The sequence below is a fragment of the Lutjanus erythropterus genome, chromosome 13 (genome assembly GCF_056507025.1).
Source record: "Lutjanus erythropterus isolate fLutEry1 chromosome 13, fLutEry1.hap2, whole genome shotgun sequence".
NCBI classification, from domain to species: domain Eukaryota; kingdom Metazoa; phylum Chordata; class Actinopteri; order Lutjaniformes; family Lutjanidae; genus Lutjanus; species Lutjanus erythropterus.
Genome location: NC_139329.1, coordinates 1,593,227 through 1,610,557, shown reverse-complemented (window position 1 = coordinate 1,610,557; position 17,331 = coordinate 1,593,227). Strand labels below are relative to the sequence as shown.

The window sequence follows — 17,331 nt, the reverse complement described above, 5'->3', positions numbered from 1 at the left end:
AGGTCCGCACTGGAGAAGACAGGCAGGCACAGCAGTAAAACATTCAGGCTATCTGGTGAGCAGTGCCTTGTGTAGTGAGACCAATAGAGAGAATGCTGGGCAGGTGAAGAGTCAGGTGATCAGCTGAAATATACCATAGAGTGTGCAGGTGTGCAGTAGCAGTCTGATGAGAGTGATGAGAAATCACTCACAATTGTATGATTGATAAATAGATAAATAGATTTATTGATTTGATAAAATTGCATGAAAACATAACAGCACAGCCTGTGACTGCCTGTATGTGCTTTAGAACTTAAAATCAGGCCTGAAAAGTTGAGCCTGAAAAGGGCCATGTCTGACAAAATTCTGTCCGAACCTGACCCCAACCCGTTCCTCATTAGCATATTTCAGCCTGCACCTGATTACAGCTTGAAGTGTTTCTTTATTTTATTATTACAGTATTATTACAGTAGGAGCTGGCAGTGACAGGGACAATACATGGAGGGAATCTGAACTAGCAACAATGAAAAAAAAAAAATTATAATAATAATAATGACACAGCCCAAAACCAACATAAGCCCATGAAATATGTGAGAAATACAGCCTGACCTGACCTAAACCTGTCGGGTCCAGTTTGGTCTCATCATGTTCGGGCACAGATCTCAAGCTCTACTGTGTTTGTGTTTGTGCAGGAAAGTGCGAGAGGTGACCAGGAGCATTCGAGAGTTCTTCAGTCAGAGCTGTGAGCTCAAATATGTGGGTCTGTCTGCAACCAAACTACCTCCACAAGCTCTCAGGTAAAACATGTATACAGATAAACAGGTAGACCAAGCCATCATAAACAACAGATTAAAAACTGAAAGAAAAATATAATTAGTGCAATAAAGTATACATTAAAAAAAAACAAAAAAAAACAGAAAAAACAGTCCCCAAAAAGAACAGGTGCTGCAGTATGTAAAAAAAAAAAAGAAAGAAAAAAGTACAACAGTGTGACACTGGCAGATGGAACAACACTGCCTTCAAATGATCCTGCCTTCCAGGGATAAGCAAGTCAGAATTTCTTAAGGAAAAAGTGCAGGAGTTCCCGAAGTCATCAGACTTAAAGACCATTTCTTCAAAGAAAGAGGAGCAGATACCTATGATATCCAAATGTCAACAGTAGAGACCTTTGGGGCAGACCATCACTGTTAACAGAAATTCAGTAGACTTACCAAAGAATTGTCTGTAACATGGTTCAGCAAGTAAAATGAAGGAGTCAGAGAAAACCATTTACCAGTAACCTCCTGGGTTATAGAATGAACCTCTTTCCAGAATACCTGGACGTGATGGTACCAGAACACATGGAAAACTGTACCTTTATGTATTTTACATTTAAAAAAGATGTTTGAGCTGTTAGGGAATATTCTCTGTAGGCAGACAGATGTTAATAAATCCTATTAACCTCTCTTTAATGTGAAAGTTACTTATGACCATAGAAATTGTAGTAAATATTCTTAACTCAACAGTTCACATTAAGCAGGGCTGTGTGTGGGCAGATCTGAAGGTTTTTGTGGTTTTTAAATATTTTTGTATTAATTTGTCAGAAGAAAGGTGAAGGGAAACTAAAACTTCAAGGTTCTGTAAGAAAACCTCATTTAAAATCCCACAGACTTTGTAACATTAATAACTAAAAATACAGCAATCGAACAGAACCTTTCTCAACAGCATGTGTCTTGCTTCTTAGAAATAAAGACAGTTGTCTTTTGAAAAATTATTTAAAAGGATAGTTCACCCAAAAATGAAAATCCAGTTTCACAGGAAAACAGTGTTGCAAACAATAGAAGTGAATGGTGACCTGTTTCCAAACGTAAAAAAAAAAAAAAACATAATAAAAACATAAACTGCCTCCATACTGCTCATCTGGTGTAATTCAAGTCTCCTAAAGACCCAACATACCAAGTTGACTATAAAATGTTATTTACAGCATGTTTTTAGTCTGAATCTTCACTGTAGATCTTTAGCTTGGAGCCACGTTCACATGCACACTGTCTGAACTGGGTGTGTGTTATGACAATGTGCAAAAGGCATGTTGGGACTTGGGAGACTTGGATTATGCCAGACGAGCAGTATGGAGCCATTTCATGTTTGTTTTTTGCAGTTGTTTTTTCCATTTGAAAACTGGTCACCATTTAATTACACTGGGAGACTCTGCAACACTGCTTTCCTGTCAGCAGTGTTTTGTGGACTAACAAAAGAAACCTGACCCTCAATCGGCATGAGGGTGAGCTGATAATGAATGAATTTTAAGTTTTGGGTGAACTACCCCTTAAATATTGTTTATGGCTAGCTCAGACATGTCTGTAGTAACAGCAGGACAGATATGACTGAATACCACAGAAGATTTAGACAGCTGAGATTGCAACCAGTTAGTTGAAAAATGATTTCAGAAGAGTGTGTTGTGGGTGTGATATGTAAGACTTTTAGTTTGAAACATTAAAAAATTAACAGAAATTTTCAGCAGAATGTGAAGTAACAGTTCTGACTCTATGTTGCAGAGATATCTACTACTGTAAGTTAGCATGCTAACCAGCTAGTCCTGGCCTGTCCTGTCTCATAATACCACTTTGTACCTCATGAGCATGATGATACAGCTCAGTGTCTATTGTTCATGAGTCTGTTCAGGTTCATGTATATTTACATTTCATGTTTAGATATGTTTTGTGCTGCAACTAGGTTGTTACTGCAGGGTCTGGCAACCAACACTCGTCTCTTCGGGCTGGAGCTGGACGTCAGTAGCTGTGAGGTACAGTGCAGTACACACTGTCACTCCAATACAAAAATACTTTTTATTTATGATAATGAGAAGCAGAGGACACAGTAAACAAATTATTGTTGTTACTGTTGTTTGTGTGTGTGTGTGTGTGTGTGTAGCTACGTTCAGCAGGTGCCCAGGTGATACAAGAGCACATCTCTGAAGCCACAGCTATCAGAAGCCTGGATATCTCAGACAATGGTAGGCAAAAACAAACTCATCCACAGTATTCCATCATATACTGTAACACACAATAAATGTCCAATTCCACACTTATCTCATGACATTATCCTGCAGTTCAGCATGCATGTATATGATATGTGTGTGTCAATAATTGTGCATTGAATTATTTATGAAATTTTTGTATGCTTAAATGTTTTATTGTATTTTAATCAAATCAAATGGGCAAATATTTTGTGGATATTTTACTGTGCAAGTTTGACTAATTTATTACCCACTGTTGCTGCCAATTAACACACACAATTAAAAAAAACCCTGAGTACTGCAGTCCAAATAGTGAGTTGGAGCCACAGACTGTATATTAAATAGGTTGTAATCCTGTTTAATACACAATCTATGGTTGAAGTGAGTTGTTTCCCCTCGCCTCCTTCTCCCAAGACACAGCAGACTGGCAGGCTGCAGGAGCTCTGCAGGACTGCAGGACACACGCAACCTCCTAAACTGAGAATACCAAGTGAGGACGAGTCCTCCACTGTAAGCTGATCAGCTATTTAAAACTGTCAGTTGTCTGTCAATCTAAAGTTCAGCCTGTTATCCTGAAAACAAAAGCCCACTGCTCTGGATGAGCATCAACTCTGGATGATGAATACAGTGGCTGCCTGTCTCACTTCCTGCCAAACTCCGTTAACATTTTCCTCAATTTAACATCATTATAAACATCTATGCCTTCAACAGGATTATTAATGATTTCTTAGATGCATAAACAGACACTGTAACTGTAGCATTCACGTCAAGTGAAGCAAGTATTTGAACCTAACATGTTTCCTTGATCTCTGATGACACATCATATTCATATTATGATTTATTACAGTAAATATGTTACAGATTTCTCCTTTAAGTTACATAAAGAAATAGACTTGCAGAAAAACAAAAAAGCAATAAAGAGGCAATAAAGTTTTGCTCATACAAAAACCTCTTTTTAGTTGTGCAGGGATGCTGCCCAAATACTGTCATGGTGACCTAAAGCTACTTACTGAGAGTAAATTTACATGTAACATGAGTTTTTGCTGTGTTACAAACAACATTATAATTAGTAGATGACAGAGCATGTATTCATTGTTTTGATTTGTGAAGCAGCATTTTAATTGACCTCCTGTCCCTCTTGTCTGTCTGCAGGTTTTGAGAATGACATGGTAACTCTGGTTCTGTCTGTTGGTCGGTGTCACTCTCTTCGGCACCTGGCGCTGGGGAGAAACTTCGCCATGAAGTCCAGGTCTGTGGAACGTAATGCAGTGTCATGTCCAATGCCTGCCACTGTCTGCCTGTCTCACTGCCTGCTAGATTAGATTTGATTAATATTTTGCTCTATTAACCATTATATACATCTACGCCTTGTACAAGATAATTCATGATTTCTTATAACTCATACACAGATACTTAGTCATTTGGCGAACATTTAAGATAGAAATTTCACTTAACAAGTTTCCTTGATTTCTGATGACACATCGTGGTCATTTTATGATTATTAACTCACTAAAATACCTGCAGGCTACTGTGAGCTTCTCTGAATTAGGTGAGGGGGGAGGATTTGATTATTGTAATGAAAACTGATTGAACTGATTTAAGTGACCAAAACTCACTTCAACTAAATATCATTTTCAGTTGGGTAAGTGCATTAATAATATAAAAAAATGGGCCCATTTTTTTTTTATATATTTTAATGATTATAATGTTTTAGAACAAAGGAAAACTTCACTCTATCCACCCTCCTGCCTGCTCCACCCCTCGTTAGAGGGGTCAATTTATAATTGTAGGTTTTATATGTTTCACAGCCTAATCTTTGATGAAATGTTTTTACCATGTTTCTCTCTTTCCTCTGTCCTTCTTGCCTCCATTTCATTTATTTTTTCCTTTGTTGTCTGTCATATTTCTTGTTCTCTTGGTTTGATATGTCCTCTCTGTGTCTACCAGAGCTCTCACTGATGTTCTTCATCGTATAGCTCAGCTCATTCAGGATGACGAGTGTGTGAGTGACACTCTCAGTCATATATATATATTTTATATAATATTATTTTCAATGTAAATGTTTGTTAGAATGTCACAGTCTTTTTTCTGTATATTTGTGCGTGCGTGTGTGTGTGAGAGCAGCCCCTGCAGTCTCTGTCAGTGTGTGACTCCAAGCTGAAGACAGGGATGCACATCCTGCTGAGCGCTCTGGGTGGTCACACTTCTCTGGCTGAAGTGGACATCAGTGGAAACAACATCGGAGACACAGGAGCCAAGATGCTGGCCAAAGCTCTGCTGAGCAACACCACACTGAGGTAGTCATGCACACACACACACACACACACACACACACACACACACACACACACACACACACACACACACACACACACTCGGGCACAATGACTTAAGGAACAGCAACCAATTATCTCTTCTCTTCTCATCTCATTTTATAATATTTTGTGCATTACAGAGAACTGCCAGAGGAAGTGTTGTGGTTGTATCTGTTTCTGGAACACACTGTCAGGGAAAATATTCCACTGGAACAGATGTTGTGCCTCAGCCCAACCACTATTTATCACTCATAAATGACTTTAAGCTGTAGCTTTACTGTTTGCCACTAGATGTCATCATTTCAATATTGGAAAATAATATTCATCACTTGACTGGCTGCAGAGTGTTTAGTAATTACATGTGTCATTTGATGTTGCATGCTGCACCACATCATCACCCACACTGTGAGGATCACTGTACACCAACTTCAACCAGACTCAGGTGGAGTTGTCTGTTGCATCAGGTTTGGCTGTTGAGCTGACCTCTCTCCGTCTCCGTCTCTGTCTCTGTCTCTGTCTCTTTCTCTGTCTCTGTCTCTGTCTCTCTGTCAAGGACTCTAACATGGGACAGAAACAATGTCACTGCCAGAGGTTTCCAGGATGTGGCTGATGCCTTGGAGAGGTCATACATACACACACACGCACACAGATATACATGAGTCTTGACAGTGCTGTACAAGTTCACATTTAAAAAGAGCTTGCTCAAAGTTCACTTCACAGAGATTCAGAAGAACTCATTCATGTTCATTGTTTACATTTTATTATTTTTTTTAATTTGTAAATGTAAATTTACGTTTAACTCAATCCAAATAATTAAAATCTTAAAATAGTAGTCTAATCTTGCAAAAATAGAGACTGACTTTTGCTTTCAAAGCAGATGATGCATGACAGCTAATAGAAATCAAAACACATACAAAAAACTTGAGGTGTGTTTTGTTTGAAATACAGTGGGATAAAATGTCTGGATACACTGAGTTAATATCCCAAAATAATGAGAAACTTTCTGAAAATAATGACTTGAATGTAATGAATGTAAGTCATTTTGAGAAAGTTTCTCATTATTTTGTTATATACAGTCAATATTTGGAAATCATTATTCTGAGATTCAAAGACATTATTTGGACAAAATGTCCCATGTTAATGACTCACAGGATCTTTTTTTTTCATCATATTGGCAGAAATGTGCTTCCACAGATGTTTGGAGATGAGTATATACTGTGGATCATCTGACTGTGTCTCAGTGTCAACAAACGTCAGTCTGCAGTGTAGTTTTTACACTTCAATGATACACCACAGAATTATAGAGAAACAGAGATAGAAATTATAGAGAAAGTTTTTCTATCACATCAACATTTCTGTCTATAATCACACTCTCTCTCTCCTCACGTTGTTTTAATCAGCTGATGATGTGAGCGCTGTTATCTCTCTCAGGAGTGAACGACTCTCATGTTCATGTTCATGAAACGTTCATGTACCTGATCTTGTCAGTTTGCCATGTTCAATGAACACCTCTCTTTAACATGTTTATGCACAACACTGCGCCTGGATATACCATAAGTCACACAACAGAAAAAGGTAGCTAACTTAGTGCTACTTGCAGTTGTTGACTAACATGCTGTTCAGATTGCTGTCATATAAAAACAGCCTTCGCCTGCTTCAATTATCAATTAACACTTTAAAAATCAAAAGTGACAGCTCACTATCAGAATTTGGTATTAACATTTTTAGCAAACACTTTACAAGGCCTGCTGTGCTAATTACATCCTGCACAGTGGATCAAACCCACAATGTAATAAACACTGAGCAGGATATTTCTAATCTGAACAAAACTAAGTGTCTACTATCAGCAGCACTATGTGTCTGTAACCAGGCACAGCAGTGCTTTGAGCTAAATGCCAACAACAGCTGCAACAGCAGGCATGATGTTCAACATGTTAATCATCTATGTTTCGTCTAATAGACTGCTAACTTTTGCTAAATACCATGGAACATGCAGTACAGCTTGTCATTAGTCTACAGGTATTTGATAATAAAGCCAAGTACTGGACAAGCTGAAATTTGACCCGATGTTGGCACTTGATGAAAAGTAACAGAATTGCCAAAGTTATTACAATTTATCCTGCAGGTGACACAAATGTTTAAGCATCCAGTAGTTCTGAGATATTTCACTGAAAAGCACAAACCTGTTGAAGCCCATTTCCGCCAATGTGACAAAAATTAAATATAATGGCTTGGTAGTTAAATTGTTACTTTGAAAATGCTTCTCATTATAATGACTGAGAGGATCTCTTTTTAATTTCATTGGTGGAAATGGGCTTCCATACGAACCTCAACCAGGTCCACAGGATTCATCCTCTGCAGACCATGACTGACCATGAAACAGTTGTTGAGATATTTCAGTCTAGACCAAGTGGGCAGAAAGACAAAAAGACTGACATGTCCACCCATAGAGCCAGACTAAAGGTTTAGAGTGAAGTGGACTGTACTGAACAGTTTCCACGGTGTTCATTTTGATGTTGGCTTCTGTGTTGTGCAGGAACTTCACTCTGCAGCAGGTGTCTCTGCCGCTGGCTGACATCACACAGAGTTACCGCAGCAATCCTGACAGAACAAAAGAGGCGCTGCACAAGGTCAGTGTGTCAGTCTGTGTTCACTTAATGTGTTGGAAAATGTGACTAATTTAGAGAATATTAAAGACAGTGAACTCTCTATGGTATACACCATGCATTTGTCATTTCTCACATCTTGTGTCAGTGAAAAGTTTGTGATTATGAGGGATGCAGGTTCAAATGTTATTAGCTTACACATGTGTAACAAAAGTATAAATCAGTGTGCACCGTCTTCTGTTCTGTTCTTTATTTGATAGGGGTGATGCAACTTAACATAGTTTCAGTGCAGAGCATGACACTGATGTGTTACACTTTATATCTATTGTTAATTTTCAACCCTTGTTCCTAGTAGGCCTTTTACATGTAGATTTACAGTGTTATTAAAATATACAACTTCAAACTTCATAAAACCACAATACACTAGGGATGCACCAATACCGATACCAGTATCAGGTATCGGTCTGATACTGTCCTCACAAACTCATACTCGTACTCACAGTTGAGACAGTTTAAGGAGCAGTTGGCAGCTGGATCTTTTCTCTATTGTGACCCAGGAAGGGGTTCCATAGTTTGTAAAATTTGTTTGTGGCACGCCTTAAAGAAAATTTTATTTTCTCTGATTTAATACAGAGCAGTAGGTCATGAAGCCATTGTGTAAAAGTGAGTGAAAAGGTGTCTTTCCATTTTAAAAGTATCAGACGTCAGGCAAGAAATGTAGCAAAGGCAACACAGTCTGCCTCTGCTCTTGAAAGGTGGAACGCAGGAGATGAGACCCCAAAAATGGCTAACAGGGGGCATGGATGGACTGATTTACCGAGAGAGGTGGAAATGAGTGAAAAGATATTTAACCAGAATTCCTTGATTTTGCTGCAGGACCAAAACATGTAAAGATGAGTGGCTGGGGCTGATTTGCAGCGGGTACATGCAGAGCTCACATCAGGAAACAGTAGCTCTGGTTTGCTTCCAGTCAGCACTTGACCTTTGTTGTAGCAGATTTTATATCTGGAATCAATTAGATTTCAGTTGTTAATGTGTTCCATTGACAGCCCTTTATGGACAAAGCCGATTGTCCAAATTTAGATTTATGATGTGGTATTTTACAACTACCATTTACCCTGCTCCTAGTTACTCTACTGTTTTGTCCTGACTTGTCCTGTGTGTGTGTGTGTGCGTGTGCGTGTGCATATGTGTGTCAGATCCAGCAGTGTCTGGACAGAAACAACCAGAGACAGTCTGACAGAGTGGAACTTCAGCAGGTGTTTAGAGCTCAACAATCTGAAAAGGTAAAAAAAACATAAAATATGTATTTGGAGATCAGTCAACAACAACAGAAAACTACTAATTAACTTAATATTGTATAATAAAAGACAGCATTAAAATACTCATCTCTTTTTAATTGTGACAATCAGTAGAAGAAATTTGGTTGAACTATTGTTTATTTTAACAATTATACTGACTTATATTTCAGCTTTCCAAAATTGTATTCAGTGTCTCCACAGAATTTTATTTTAGTAAGAGTAAAATAAACCTCTGGATAAGGTACCAGCTCTGAGAATGATAATAACTGGTTCTAATTTTATTAACGATGTGTTAGTTTGGCCTAATTGTGAGACTAGCATTTGTATTTACAGTTTGCTTGGCAGTATGCACTTCTACTCTGACATGTTTTCTTGCTGTGGGAATACTGTTGATTCTAACATGGAGAGTATAGTGGAACATTATGGATGCCATGCAGGGAACACTGCACACAAGCCCCCACTGGGAAAGAATGAACTCAAGCTGCACACAAACAGAGCAGAACCAAAGCAGGCAGAGGGAGGTGTGGAGGACACTGTTGAGCAAACAGCAGCAGCAGTAATAATGACCAACAGCTCTCCAGTAAATAATGTCCTGTTCATTTCATGTAATGTTAGACTGCCCTGCAGCAACTAATTATTATTTTATTATTAACAGAAATGATTATGTTGAGGTTTCTGTATCAGGATCTTTGTCATGACTGATTTCTCTTTGCAGCTTCAGTCATTTTATAATACATATGTGATCAATCAAGTTGATTCCAATCATATCAAAGTTGAAGCTCTCTGACTGAGACAGAGAAAGCTGTATTCACTCTGTTGCCCTTATGGCAATTTCTGTCTAGGTGTGTATCTTCAGCTAAGTCTGTCTCAATTATCCTCCATCTTAGCAGGTCCGGGGTTTGTGTCGGCAGTTGGAGGACAGTCTTCAACGTTTAAACCACTGCAGCATTCAGGAGGCCCAGGCCGACATCGAGACAGCACATGAAGTGCTGCACAACACCAGAGAGTCCCTCAAGGTACAAGATGCTAAGACGCTAAGATGATAAGAAATTAATCAACCAGTTATTGGTGAAACTGAAAGAAAAATCACACCCAGTGCCAAACAACAAACTGTAGGAATTCTTTTTATTCAGCAGAAAAAAAGAAAAGTATTTCTGAGAAGCATCAGACCAGCTTGTAATATACAGTGAATCTGTGACATGTCAATCATAGAGGAATAAATAAAAGTATCATCTGCATATTACTGAATATGAACAAGAGCAGATTTTTGGGAGGCCATTAATTAAGTTCACACAGAATAAATATGCTGCAGTCTAGTACAGCACCACCACTAACCATGACCTCAGTAATAAACGTATAGTTTAATTATACCTCTCAGAAAGTTTGAACAACAACTGACCATTACAAGCTTAATAACCACAGAATATGTCTCAGAGCTGTTGTACTGGATTGCATTACTTTGTGTAAGTGGACCTTACAGAGTGTTCAGGGGGTGTAAATGATGCTTGATGCCACTAATGCAGCCCCTCTCCAGTAGCCCCATTGTAGCTTTGGTAAAGAATTATATTACTAACAGTTATTTATTTTTGAGATAAAATATATATATATACCTATATATATTACGTAATGGGAAAAGGGAAGGAACATAAACCAGTTGTAGTTGGTTAAGTTAAAGTTGTTTATTCACACTGGCGGTTAAAGAGACAATTTGGGGCCGGTGAGTGCTGCTCAACTCAAAGAAAGTAATATAACCAAAAGAGAGCTCCCAAAGTGGGAGCTTAACAGCTACCTACAGTGGCTAAAAACAAAGGGAAAACAGAAAAGAACCCAGTGGCTATCTACCTTGTCGAGCTTTAAAGCAAATCTACAAAAGAGTCAGCACTCCTTTACCTAGTGTAGTCTAATACAATGCACAAACAACCTAGCAAGTGTGTGTCGACTTCTATCAGTTATTGAAACTGTACCCTGGCCCAGTCCCTTCCAACGAGTACCTCATTCAAAATAGTTTAACCCAAACACCAACGAGAGGCACATGAGGCGAACTGCCTATGGGGAAGGCAGCCGCAATGACTGGCACGCTCACTGAGTTTAAATCTCGTCGGCTTCCAGCTGCACTTCTGTGATTGGTGGACGGCGATCAAGGGGCACCAATCAGCAAGCCAAACAACAGAGTAGGTAGCGGAGGTAACGCCCCTCGCAGCTGGAGGCCAATCACGGGTCGGAAGTTCACACACTGCAACGCACACACAGAACTACACGGCAAAGGGGGTTAAACACGGAGGGGGCGGTAACGGCGGTGGCCGTAACATATATGTATATATATATATATATATATATATATATATATATATATATATATATATATATATATATGTATATATACATATATATACGTATATATATATATATATATATATATATATATATACACACATGTATATGTATATATATATGTATATGTATATACACAGAGCTCTTTGATTTTTCTTTGATTTTTCTTTTGAAAAAATTTTACCAACTACACATTTATTGTTGAGATAATTTACTTTACTTCTTTAGATAAACTTAAATCTTTGAGTTTTAGAACACCCCAAATGTCTTTAAACAATTATTGAGTAAATGCAGTAAAGTGACAGTGAATGATGTATAACATTTTTATGATTTCAATTAAAACCATTTAATTTTTAGGCACCAAAATAATTACAGATCAGGTTGAACTCACTGTGACCACTGTGATTTTTTTTTTTATTTAATTTTAATTTATAAAACTAAAAGATTCAAGTTTATCTAAAGAGGGAAAAGTAAATTATCTCAAGTGAAGATTGTAGGTCGGTAAAACTTTTTCAAGTTTATTACAGGTCAAAGTCAGAAAGTTTGAATTGGGCTCAAAAATCAATTGCACTACATTGCTTTGAAATTTTGAGTTGTCTCAGCTATTTTTTTTTACAGTCTAAAGTGATTCTAACATTCTTCAACTGTGAAAATATGTAGCCTCTCCACCTAATTAAATATAAAGTTTTAATATTTTATCAACTAAAATGTGCATCAAGCCCATGTCTACAACTGTGCCTTTTCCTCTAAATTTTTGTTTTTTAGTCTTCTGGAGTCTCCATACGGATGCTATGGATGCCAGATTTTAAGGAAAGAAAAGTTTTAGAAGAAAAGAGAGAATTTAATAGCTGCGGCTCCAGACAGATTTATTTTTTCCCTTTTTTTGGCTAAAAATGTCTCTTTTGATTGTAAAGGTTGCAGACCCCTGGACTAATGTTTTTGTGGGCTCTCCCCCTGCAGCTGCTTCCCTCTCTGTATGAGGCAGGCAGGACAGGTGCTTCTGACGGAGACGTGGTGAGCTGCATCCTCGCTGACACTGCTGCTGCACTGACTGAAGAGTTCAACAGAAGCATACAGGTACACATTTGGTGGTTTGGTTTGAAAACACTGGGTAGAGGGTTAAGCATGTCTTCAGGTGGCAATTGATCAATTACTCTGATATGACTGGCAATAGTAATAAAGTTTTTGTGCCTCTGTATCACTTTACATGTGACATATCTGATGATATGTATGGAAATACAGCCATAGCCAAAAGTTTTGGCTTTTGGCTTTTTATTGACAATTACAGTAAGTTTATGCAAAGAGTCAATATTTGCAATGTTGACCCTTCTTTTTCAAGACCTCTGCAATTCGCCCTGGCATGCTGTCAATTAACTTCTGGGCCACATCCTGACTGATGGTGGCCCATTCTTGCATAATCAATGCTTGGAGTTTGTCAGAATTTCATTTGTGTGTTTTTGTTTGTCCACCCGCCTCTTGAGGATTGACCACAAGTTCTCAATGGGATTAAGGTCTGGGGAGTTTCCTGGCCATGGATCCAAAATGTTGTGTGTGATGTTTTGTTCCCCGAGCCACGTAGTTATCACTTTTGCCTTATGGCAAGGTGCTCCATCATGCTGGAAAAGGCATTGTTCATCACCAAACTGTTCTTGGATGTTTGGGAGAAGTTGCTCTCGGAGGATGTTTTGGTACCATTCTTTATTTCTTTGCCTTACTGTGCATGCAGATGCACTCACACCTGCCTGCTGCCATTCCTGAGCAAGCTCTGCACTGGTGGTGCCCCGATCCCGCAGCTGAATCAACTTTAGGAGACGGTCCTGGCGTTTGCTGGACTTTCTTGGGCGCCCTGAAGCCTTCTTCACAACAATTGAACCTCTCTCCTTGAAGTTCTTGATGATCCGATAAATGGTTGATTTAGGTGCAATCTTAGTATCAGCAATATCCTTGCCTGTAAAGCCCTTTTTGTACAAAGCAATGATGGCTGCACGTGTTTCCTTGCAGGTAACCATGGTTAACAGAGGAAGAACAATGATTTCAAGCACCACCCTCTTTTAAAGCTTCCAGTCTGTTATTGTAACTCAATCAGCATGAAAAAGTGATCTCCACCTTGTCCTCATCAGCACTCTCACCTGTGTTAATGAGAGAATCACTGACATGATGTCAGCTGGTCCTTCTGTGGCAGGACTGAAATGCATTGGAAATGTTTTTGGGGGGATTAAGTTCATTTTCATGGCAAAGAGGGACTTTGCAATTAATTGCAATTAATCTGATCACTCTTCATAACATTCTGGAATACATGCAAATTGCCATCATAAAAAATGAGGCAGCAGACTTTATGAAAATTAATATTTGTGTGATTCTCAAAACTTTTGGCCACGACTGTACATGGTTTATGCACAAAACTGGACAATACGTGAGGCTCCTAATTTTCAAAATTGTTATACTGTCTTCTCACTATTTCACAGCAGAAGTTGTGATTTCATGTCCAGTCTATTAAAAACATGTTTCAGTGGTTGCTGGTTAGATCCCAGTCAGGCTCAATGTTTTCTTGTCAAGTGTCAGTCTTGGCCATGCTCAAGTCCAGGGCTGTGTGTTCCAGGATTTGGCTCAGGGCCTGATGAGGTGTGCAGAGGCAGTGTGTCCACGGGTGGTCCAGCGGTCCAGTGTGTGCGAGTGTCTGTCAGAGTGTGTGTCCAAAAGAAGCAGACAGACACACACATTCCTGAGAAGCACTGTGGTGGAGAGCACAGGGCAGATCACCAGCAACAGACTGCGGTAACAACACATATGTGTGACAGCTTCAGTTTACCTCTGTATAAATACCTTACATAGTGTATGATCCAACAGACTGTTGTGATGTTGTGGGTCTCGATAGTGTTTCACTGCCATCATTTTTTGCTCCCACACATACGGAAGGGGAGGGTGAGGTGAATGGCATTCAGTTGGTTGCAATCTACAAGCTCACCACTAGATGTCACTAAATCTTACACCAAGGTCCTTAAAGTCCAGATAAAAAAAATACATTTGATTTGATTCGGTTTATTTCAAACATTTAAAAAAAATCATCTCACAAATTGATATGGATATGCTTTTAAGAACAAACAACATTGTACCTCTTAAGATAATATATACCACATGATATTATTATAATTAACATGATCTTCTTTCTTTTCATCTCATCCAGTGAAATGAGACAAACATTGAGTGTCTCTCTGGCTGAAAGCATCATAAAAGAGGTGCTACAGGATCTGACAACAGCACAGGACAAAATGGTACATTTGACAGTTTATTACTAGTATTTTCAGTTAATGACACATTAGTTTAACCTCTGCTGAAGTCATGAGCGGGAATTGGAACAGTGAGGAACACTTTGGAGAATACAGATGTTTGCTGTGTTATGCACAATCAGATGGCAAGATTAATATGCATATTAATATTTATATCTCTGAGTGTCCAGTATACAGATGTGTTCAGGATGTGTTTAACATAGCTTCGAACAAAGACTGGAAGTGGGGGGTAAAAATCTAAAAGATCTAGAAGATCTAAAATGAAACAATGCACCTTGGGTAAGTGATGATTTTCTTCATTTACTGTTTAGGATTGCCTTATAAAAGAAAATTCATGCCTCGCTCTGAGAAACAACATCCCAGAGCTCCGACTGGTTGACAGCGACTTCCCAACTGACTATGTAAGGGACACATCTATCCTTCATTCATTCACTCATTCATTTATGTGATTTTTTTTTCCATTTTTGTTCTTCCTCTTACTTTTGCTCTGTCCATCAACAGTACAGTCCAGCAGTTTGGAGACATAGTTTCCACTCCAAGAGCCTGAGGCCTGCCTCTTCAATTAAGAGTAAGATACAAACAGTATTACTGTGTGATCCTGTAACGTCTCTCTGTGTCTCTAACTCTCTCTGAATCTGAATCTGAATCTTCACCTCATTTCAATACATTTGCATGTGTGGGTGACAGCTTTTCCTACAGTTTCTTATCTCGGATGCTTATATCCTATACCCCTCTGGGAAATCTACAGATACAATCTGACAAAGTATTGTAAAATAAATTCCTAAATGTTTATGGATGATGATATGGATGTTTTTTTTCCACTTGTCTGAAAGAAGACATGTTATGGAAACAAACCAGCCCAAAAAAGCAGGATTTTAAAATCCAAACTTGTAAAGTTCTTCTTTTTACTCTTTGATGCCATTTTCATGAATGAACACTTCCTGATATATGCGGCAAGAAGTGCAGCCTTATATGCTATTATTTGGGGGTTTCATGTTAATTTGCAAATCTCATACACATGCACTCAGATATGTACAGGTGGATCATTTACACAGTTATCTGAAGTTAAGAGCATTTACTGAATCTGACATAACATGTTTGTACGAGCTCCTTGTACAAACAAAAGAAAAACATTTAAGATAAGAATATCAAAAATGCATGAGGTCAAAAGTTTTTACCTGCCGTGTCCAGGATAAAACATAGGCTGAATATAAAATAGGGACATGTGCAGTGTCCATGATGTCACCCATAGGTTTCTGAAGAGCCACTCTGATGTGTAGTGTAGTGTTTCCGGCTGTCACCATCTCTGCCGTGCCCGACTCTGCTAACTCCAGCTAATCCAAAAATGGGCACAGAGGTGAAGTGCAGGAGGAGCCAAGGCAGCCAAATAAAGTGGGTATCTGTGGCACCCACCTGTCAATCAAAGCATGCCCTTAATTATGCCTAACTAGGCCTAATATAATTTAAACAGGTGATTTATATAATAATTTAGCTCCCACGTGCTTATCATCAACAGGAAAATTAGCTATTAATTACCAAAATGGTTTTTGTACCAGGCTGTAGACATTTATTCCCACTGTAAACTTAGACATGTAACATGGGCCTCTATGAGAATTGATTCATTTTGGAGCCAGCCTCAAGTGGCCATTTGAGGAAGTGCAGTTTTTGGCACTTGAGTGTCATTTTTCTGCCCTATAGGTTCCTGTTTGTCCTAAACAACAGTATCAAGGTGGGAAAGAAAAAATGAATGAAATGAAATAAATGATTACTAAGAAGCATATACTAGTGTGAAGATTACATTAGTTGTGGCATCCTTTAAAAATATACCACTCATGAAATAATAATCAGGATTTATTTCATTAATGTGATGGAACTACATATTTATATATATGTATATATATATATATATATATATATATATATATATATATATATATATATATATATATATATATATATATATATATATATATATTTCTAGCCATCCAGTATGACATCTGAGCTCAGGTATAAATCATGCATTTCATCTCATCCTGTTCTGTTGTATCCTTCATGTGTGCTGTGCCATGCTGAACCACTCTGTGGCAGACAGCACTGTTTGGCTAATTGGAGCATGGCCTGTTTACTTTCACACCAGTGACTTTCACCATGGGAGAGATGAGGTGGGGAGAAGATGGAGGAGGGGATGGTGAGGGAAGAGGAGATTGGGGCGCTCTGGCCTCACCCCACCCCCATTCCTTTTGTTTGACAGGTTTAAAATAAATGTTAATAAAACTCAATACAGTTTTTCACAATTGCTAAGACAAATTTCTTAAAACCTGCAACTGTTCTCTTATAACTTAAAATATGAAACCAAATATTCAAATTCCATTCACAAAACCTGTGACTCTTCTGGCAAAATCAAACAAAGCTAACAGATCCTAAACACAGCAGTGATTATATTGATATTGGGCAGTTATTACTCATTACATCAAAAAATAGAAAACACACTGTTCAGAGCATGTAGCTACAGGAAAA

General features: G+C 38.4%; 1 protein-coding gene across 1 annotated transcript in view; it reads left to right on the top strand.

Annotated features, from left to right (window-relative positions):
• Positions 1 to 17,331, top strand: part of carmil2 (capping protein regulator and myosin 1 linker 2) — a 72,470-nt gene that overhangs the window by 14,533 nt on the left and 40,606 nt on the right. The window contains exons 16-30 of the mRNA XM_084733341.1: positions 672 to 776; positions 2,692 to 2,761; positions 2,890 to 2,971; positions 4,127 to 4,223; positions 4,922 to 4,976; positions 5,099 to 5,271; positions 5,843 to 5,911; positions 7,826 to 7,919; positions 9,095 to 9,181; positions 10,087 to 10,212; positions 12,488 to 12,604; positions 14,127 to 14,302; positions 14,712 to 14,799; positions 15,126 to 15,215; positions 15,316 to 15,382. Of these exons, the coding sequence (XP_084589467.1) occupies positions 672 to 776; positions 2,692 to 2,761; positions 2,890 to 2,971; positions 4,127 to 4,223; positions 4,922 to 4,976; positions 5,099 to 5,271; positions 5,843 to 5,911; positions 7,826 to 7,919; positions 9,095 to 9,181; positions 10,087 to 10,212; positions 12,488 to 12,604; positions 14,127 to 14,302; positions 14,712 to 14,799; positions 15,126 to 15,215; positions 15,316 to 15,382 (1,496 nt within the window). The remainder of the gene's footprint in view (positions 1 to 671; positions 777 to 2,691; positions 2,762 to 2,889; positions 2,972 to 4,126; positions 4,224 to 4,921; positions 4,977 to 5,098; positions 5,272 to 5,842; positions 5,912 to 7,825; positions 7,920 to 9,094; positions 9,182 to 10,086; positions 10,213 to 12,487; positions 12,605 to 14,126; positions 14,303 to 14,711; positions 14,800 to 15,125; positions 15,216 to 15,315; positions 15,383 to 17,331) is intronic.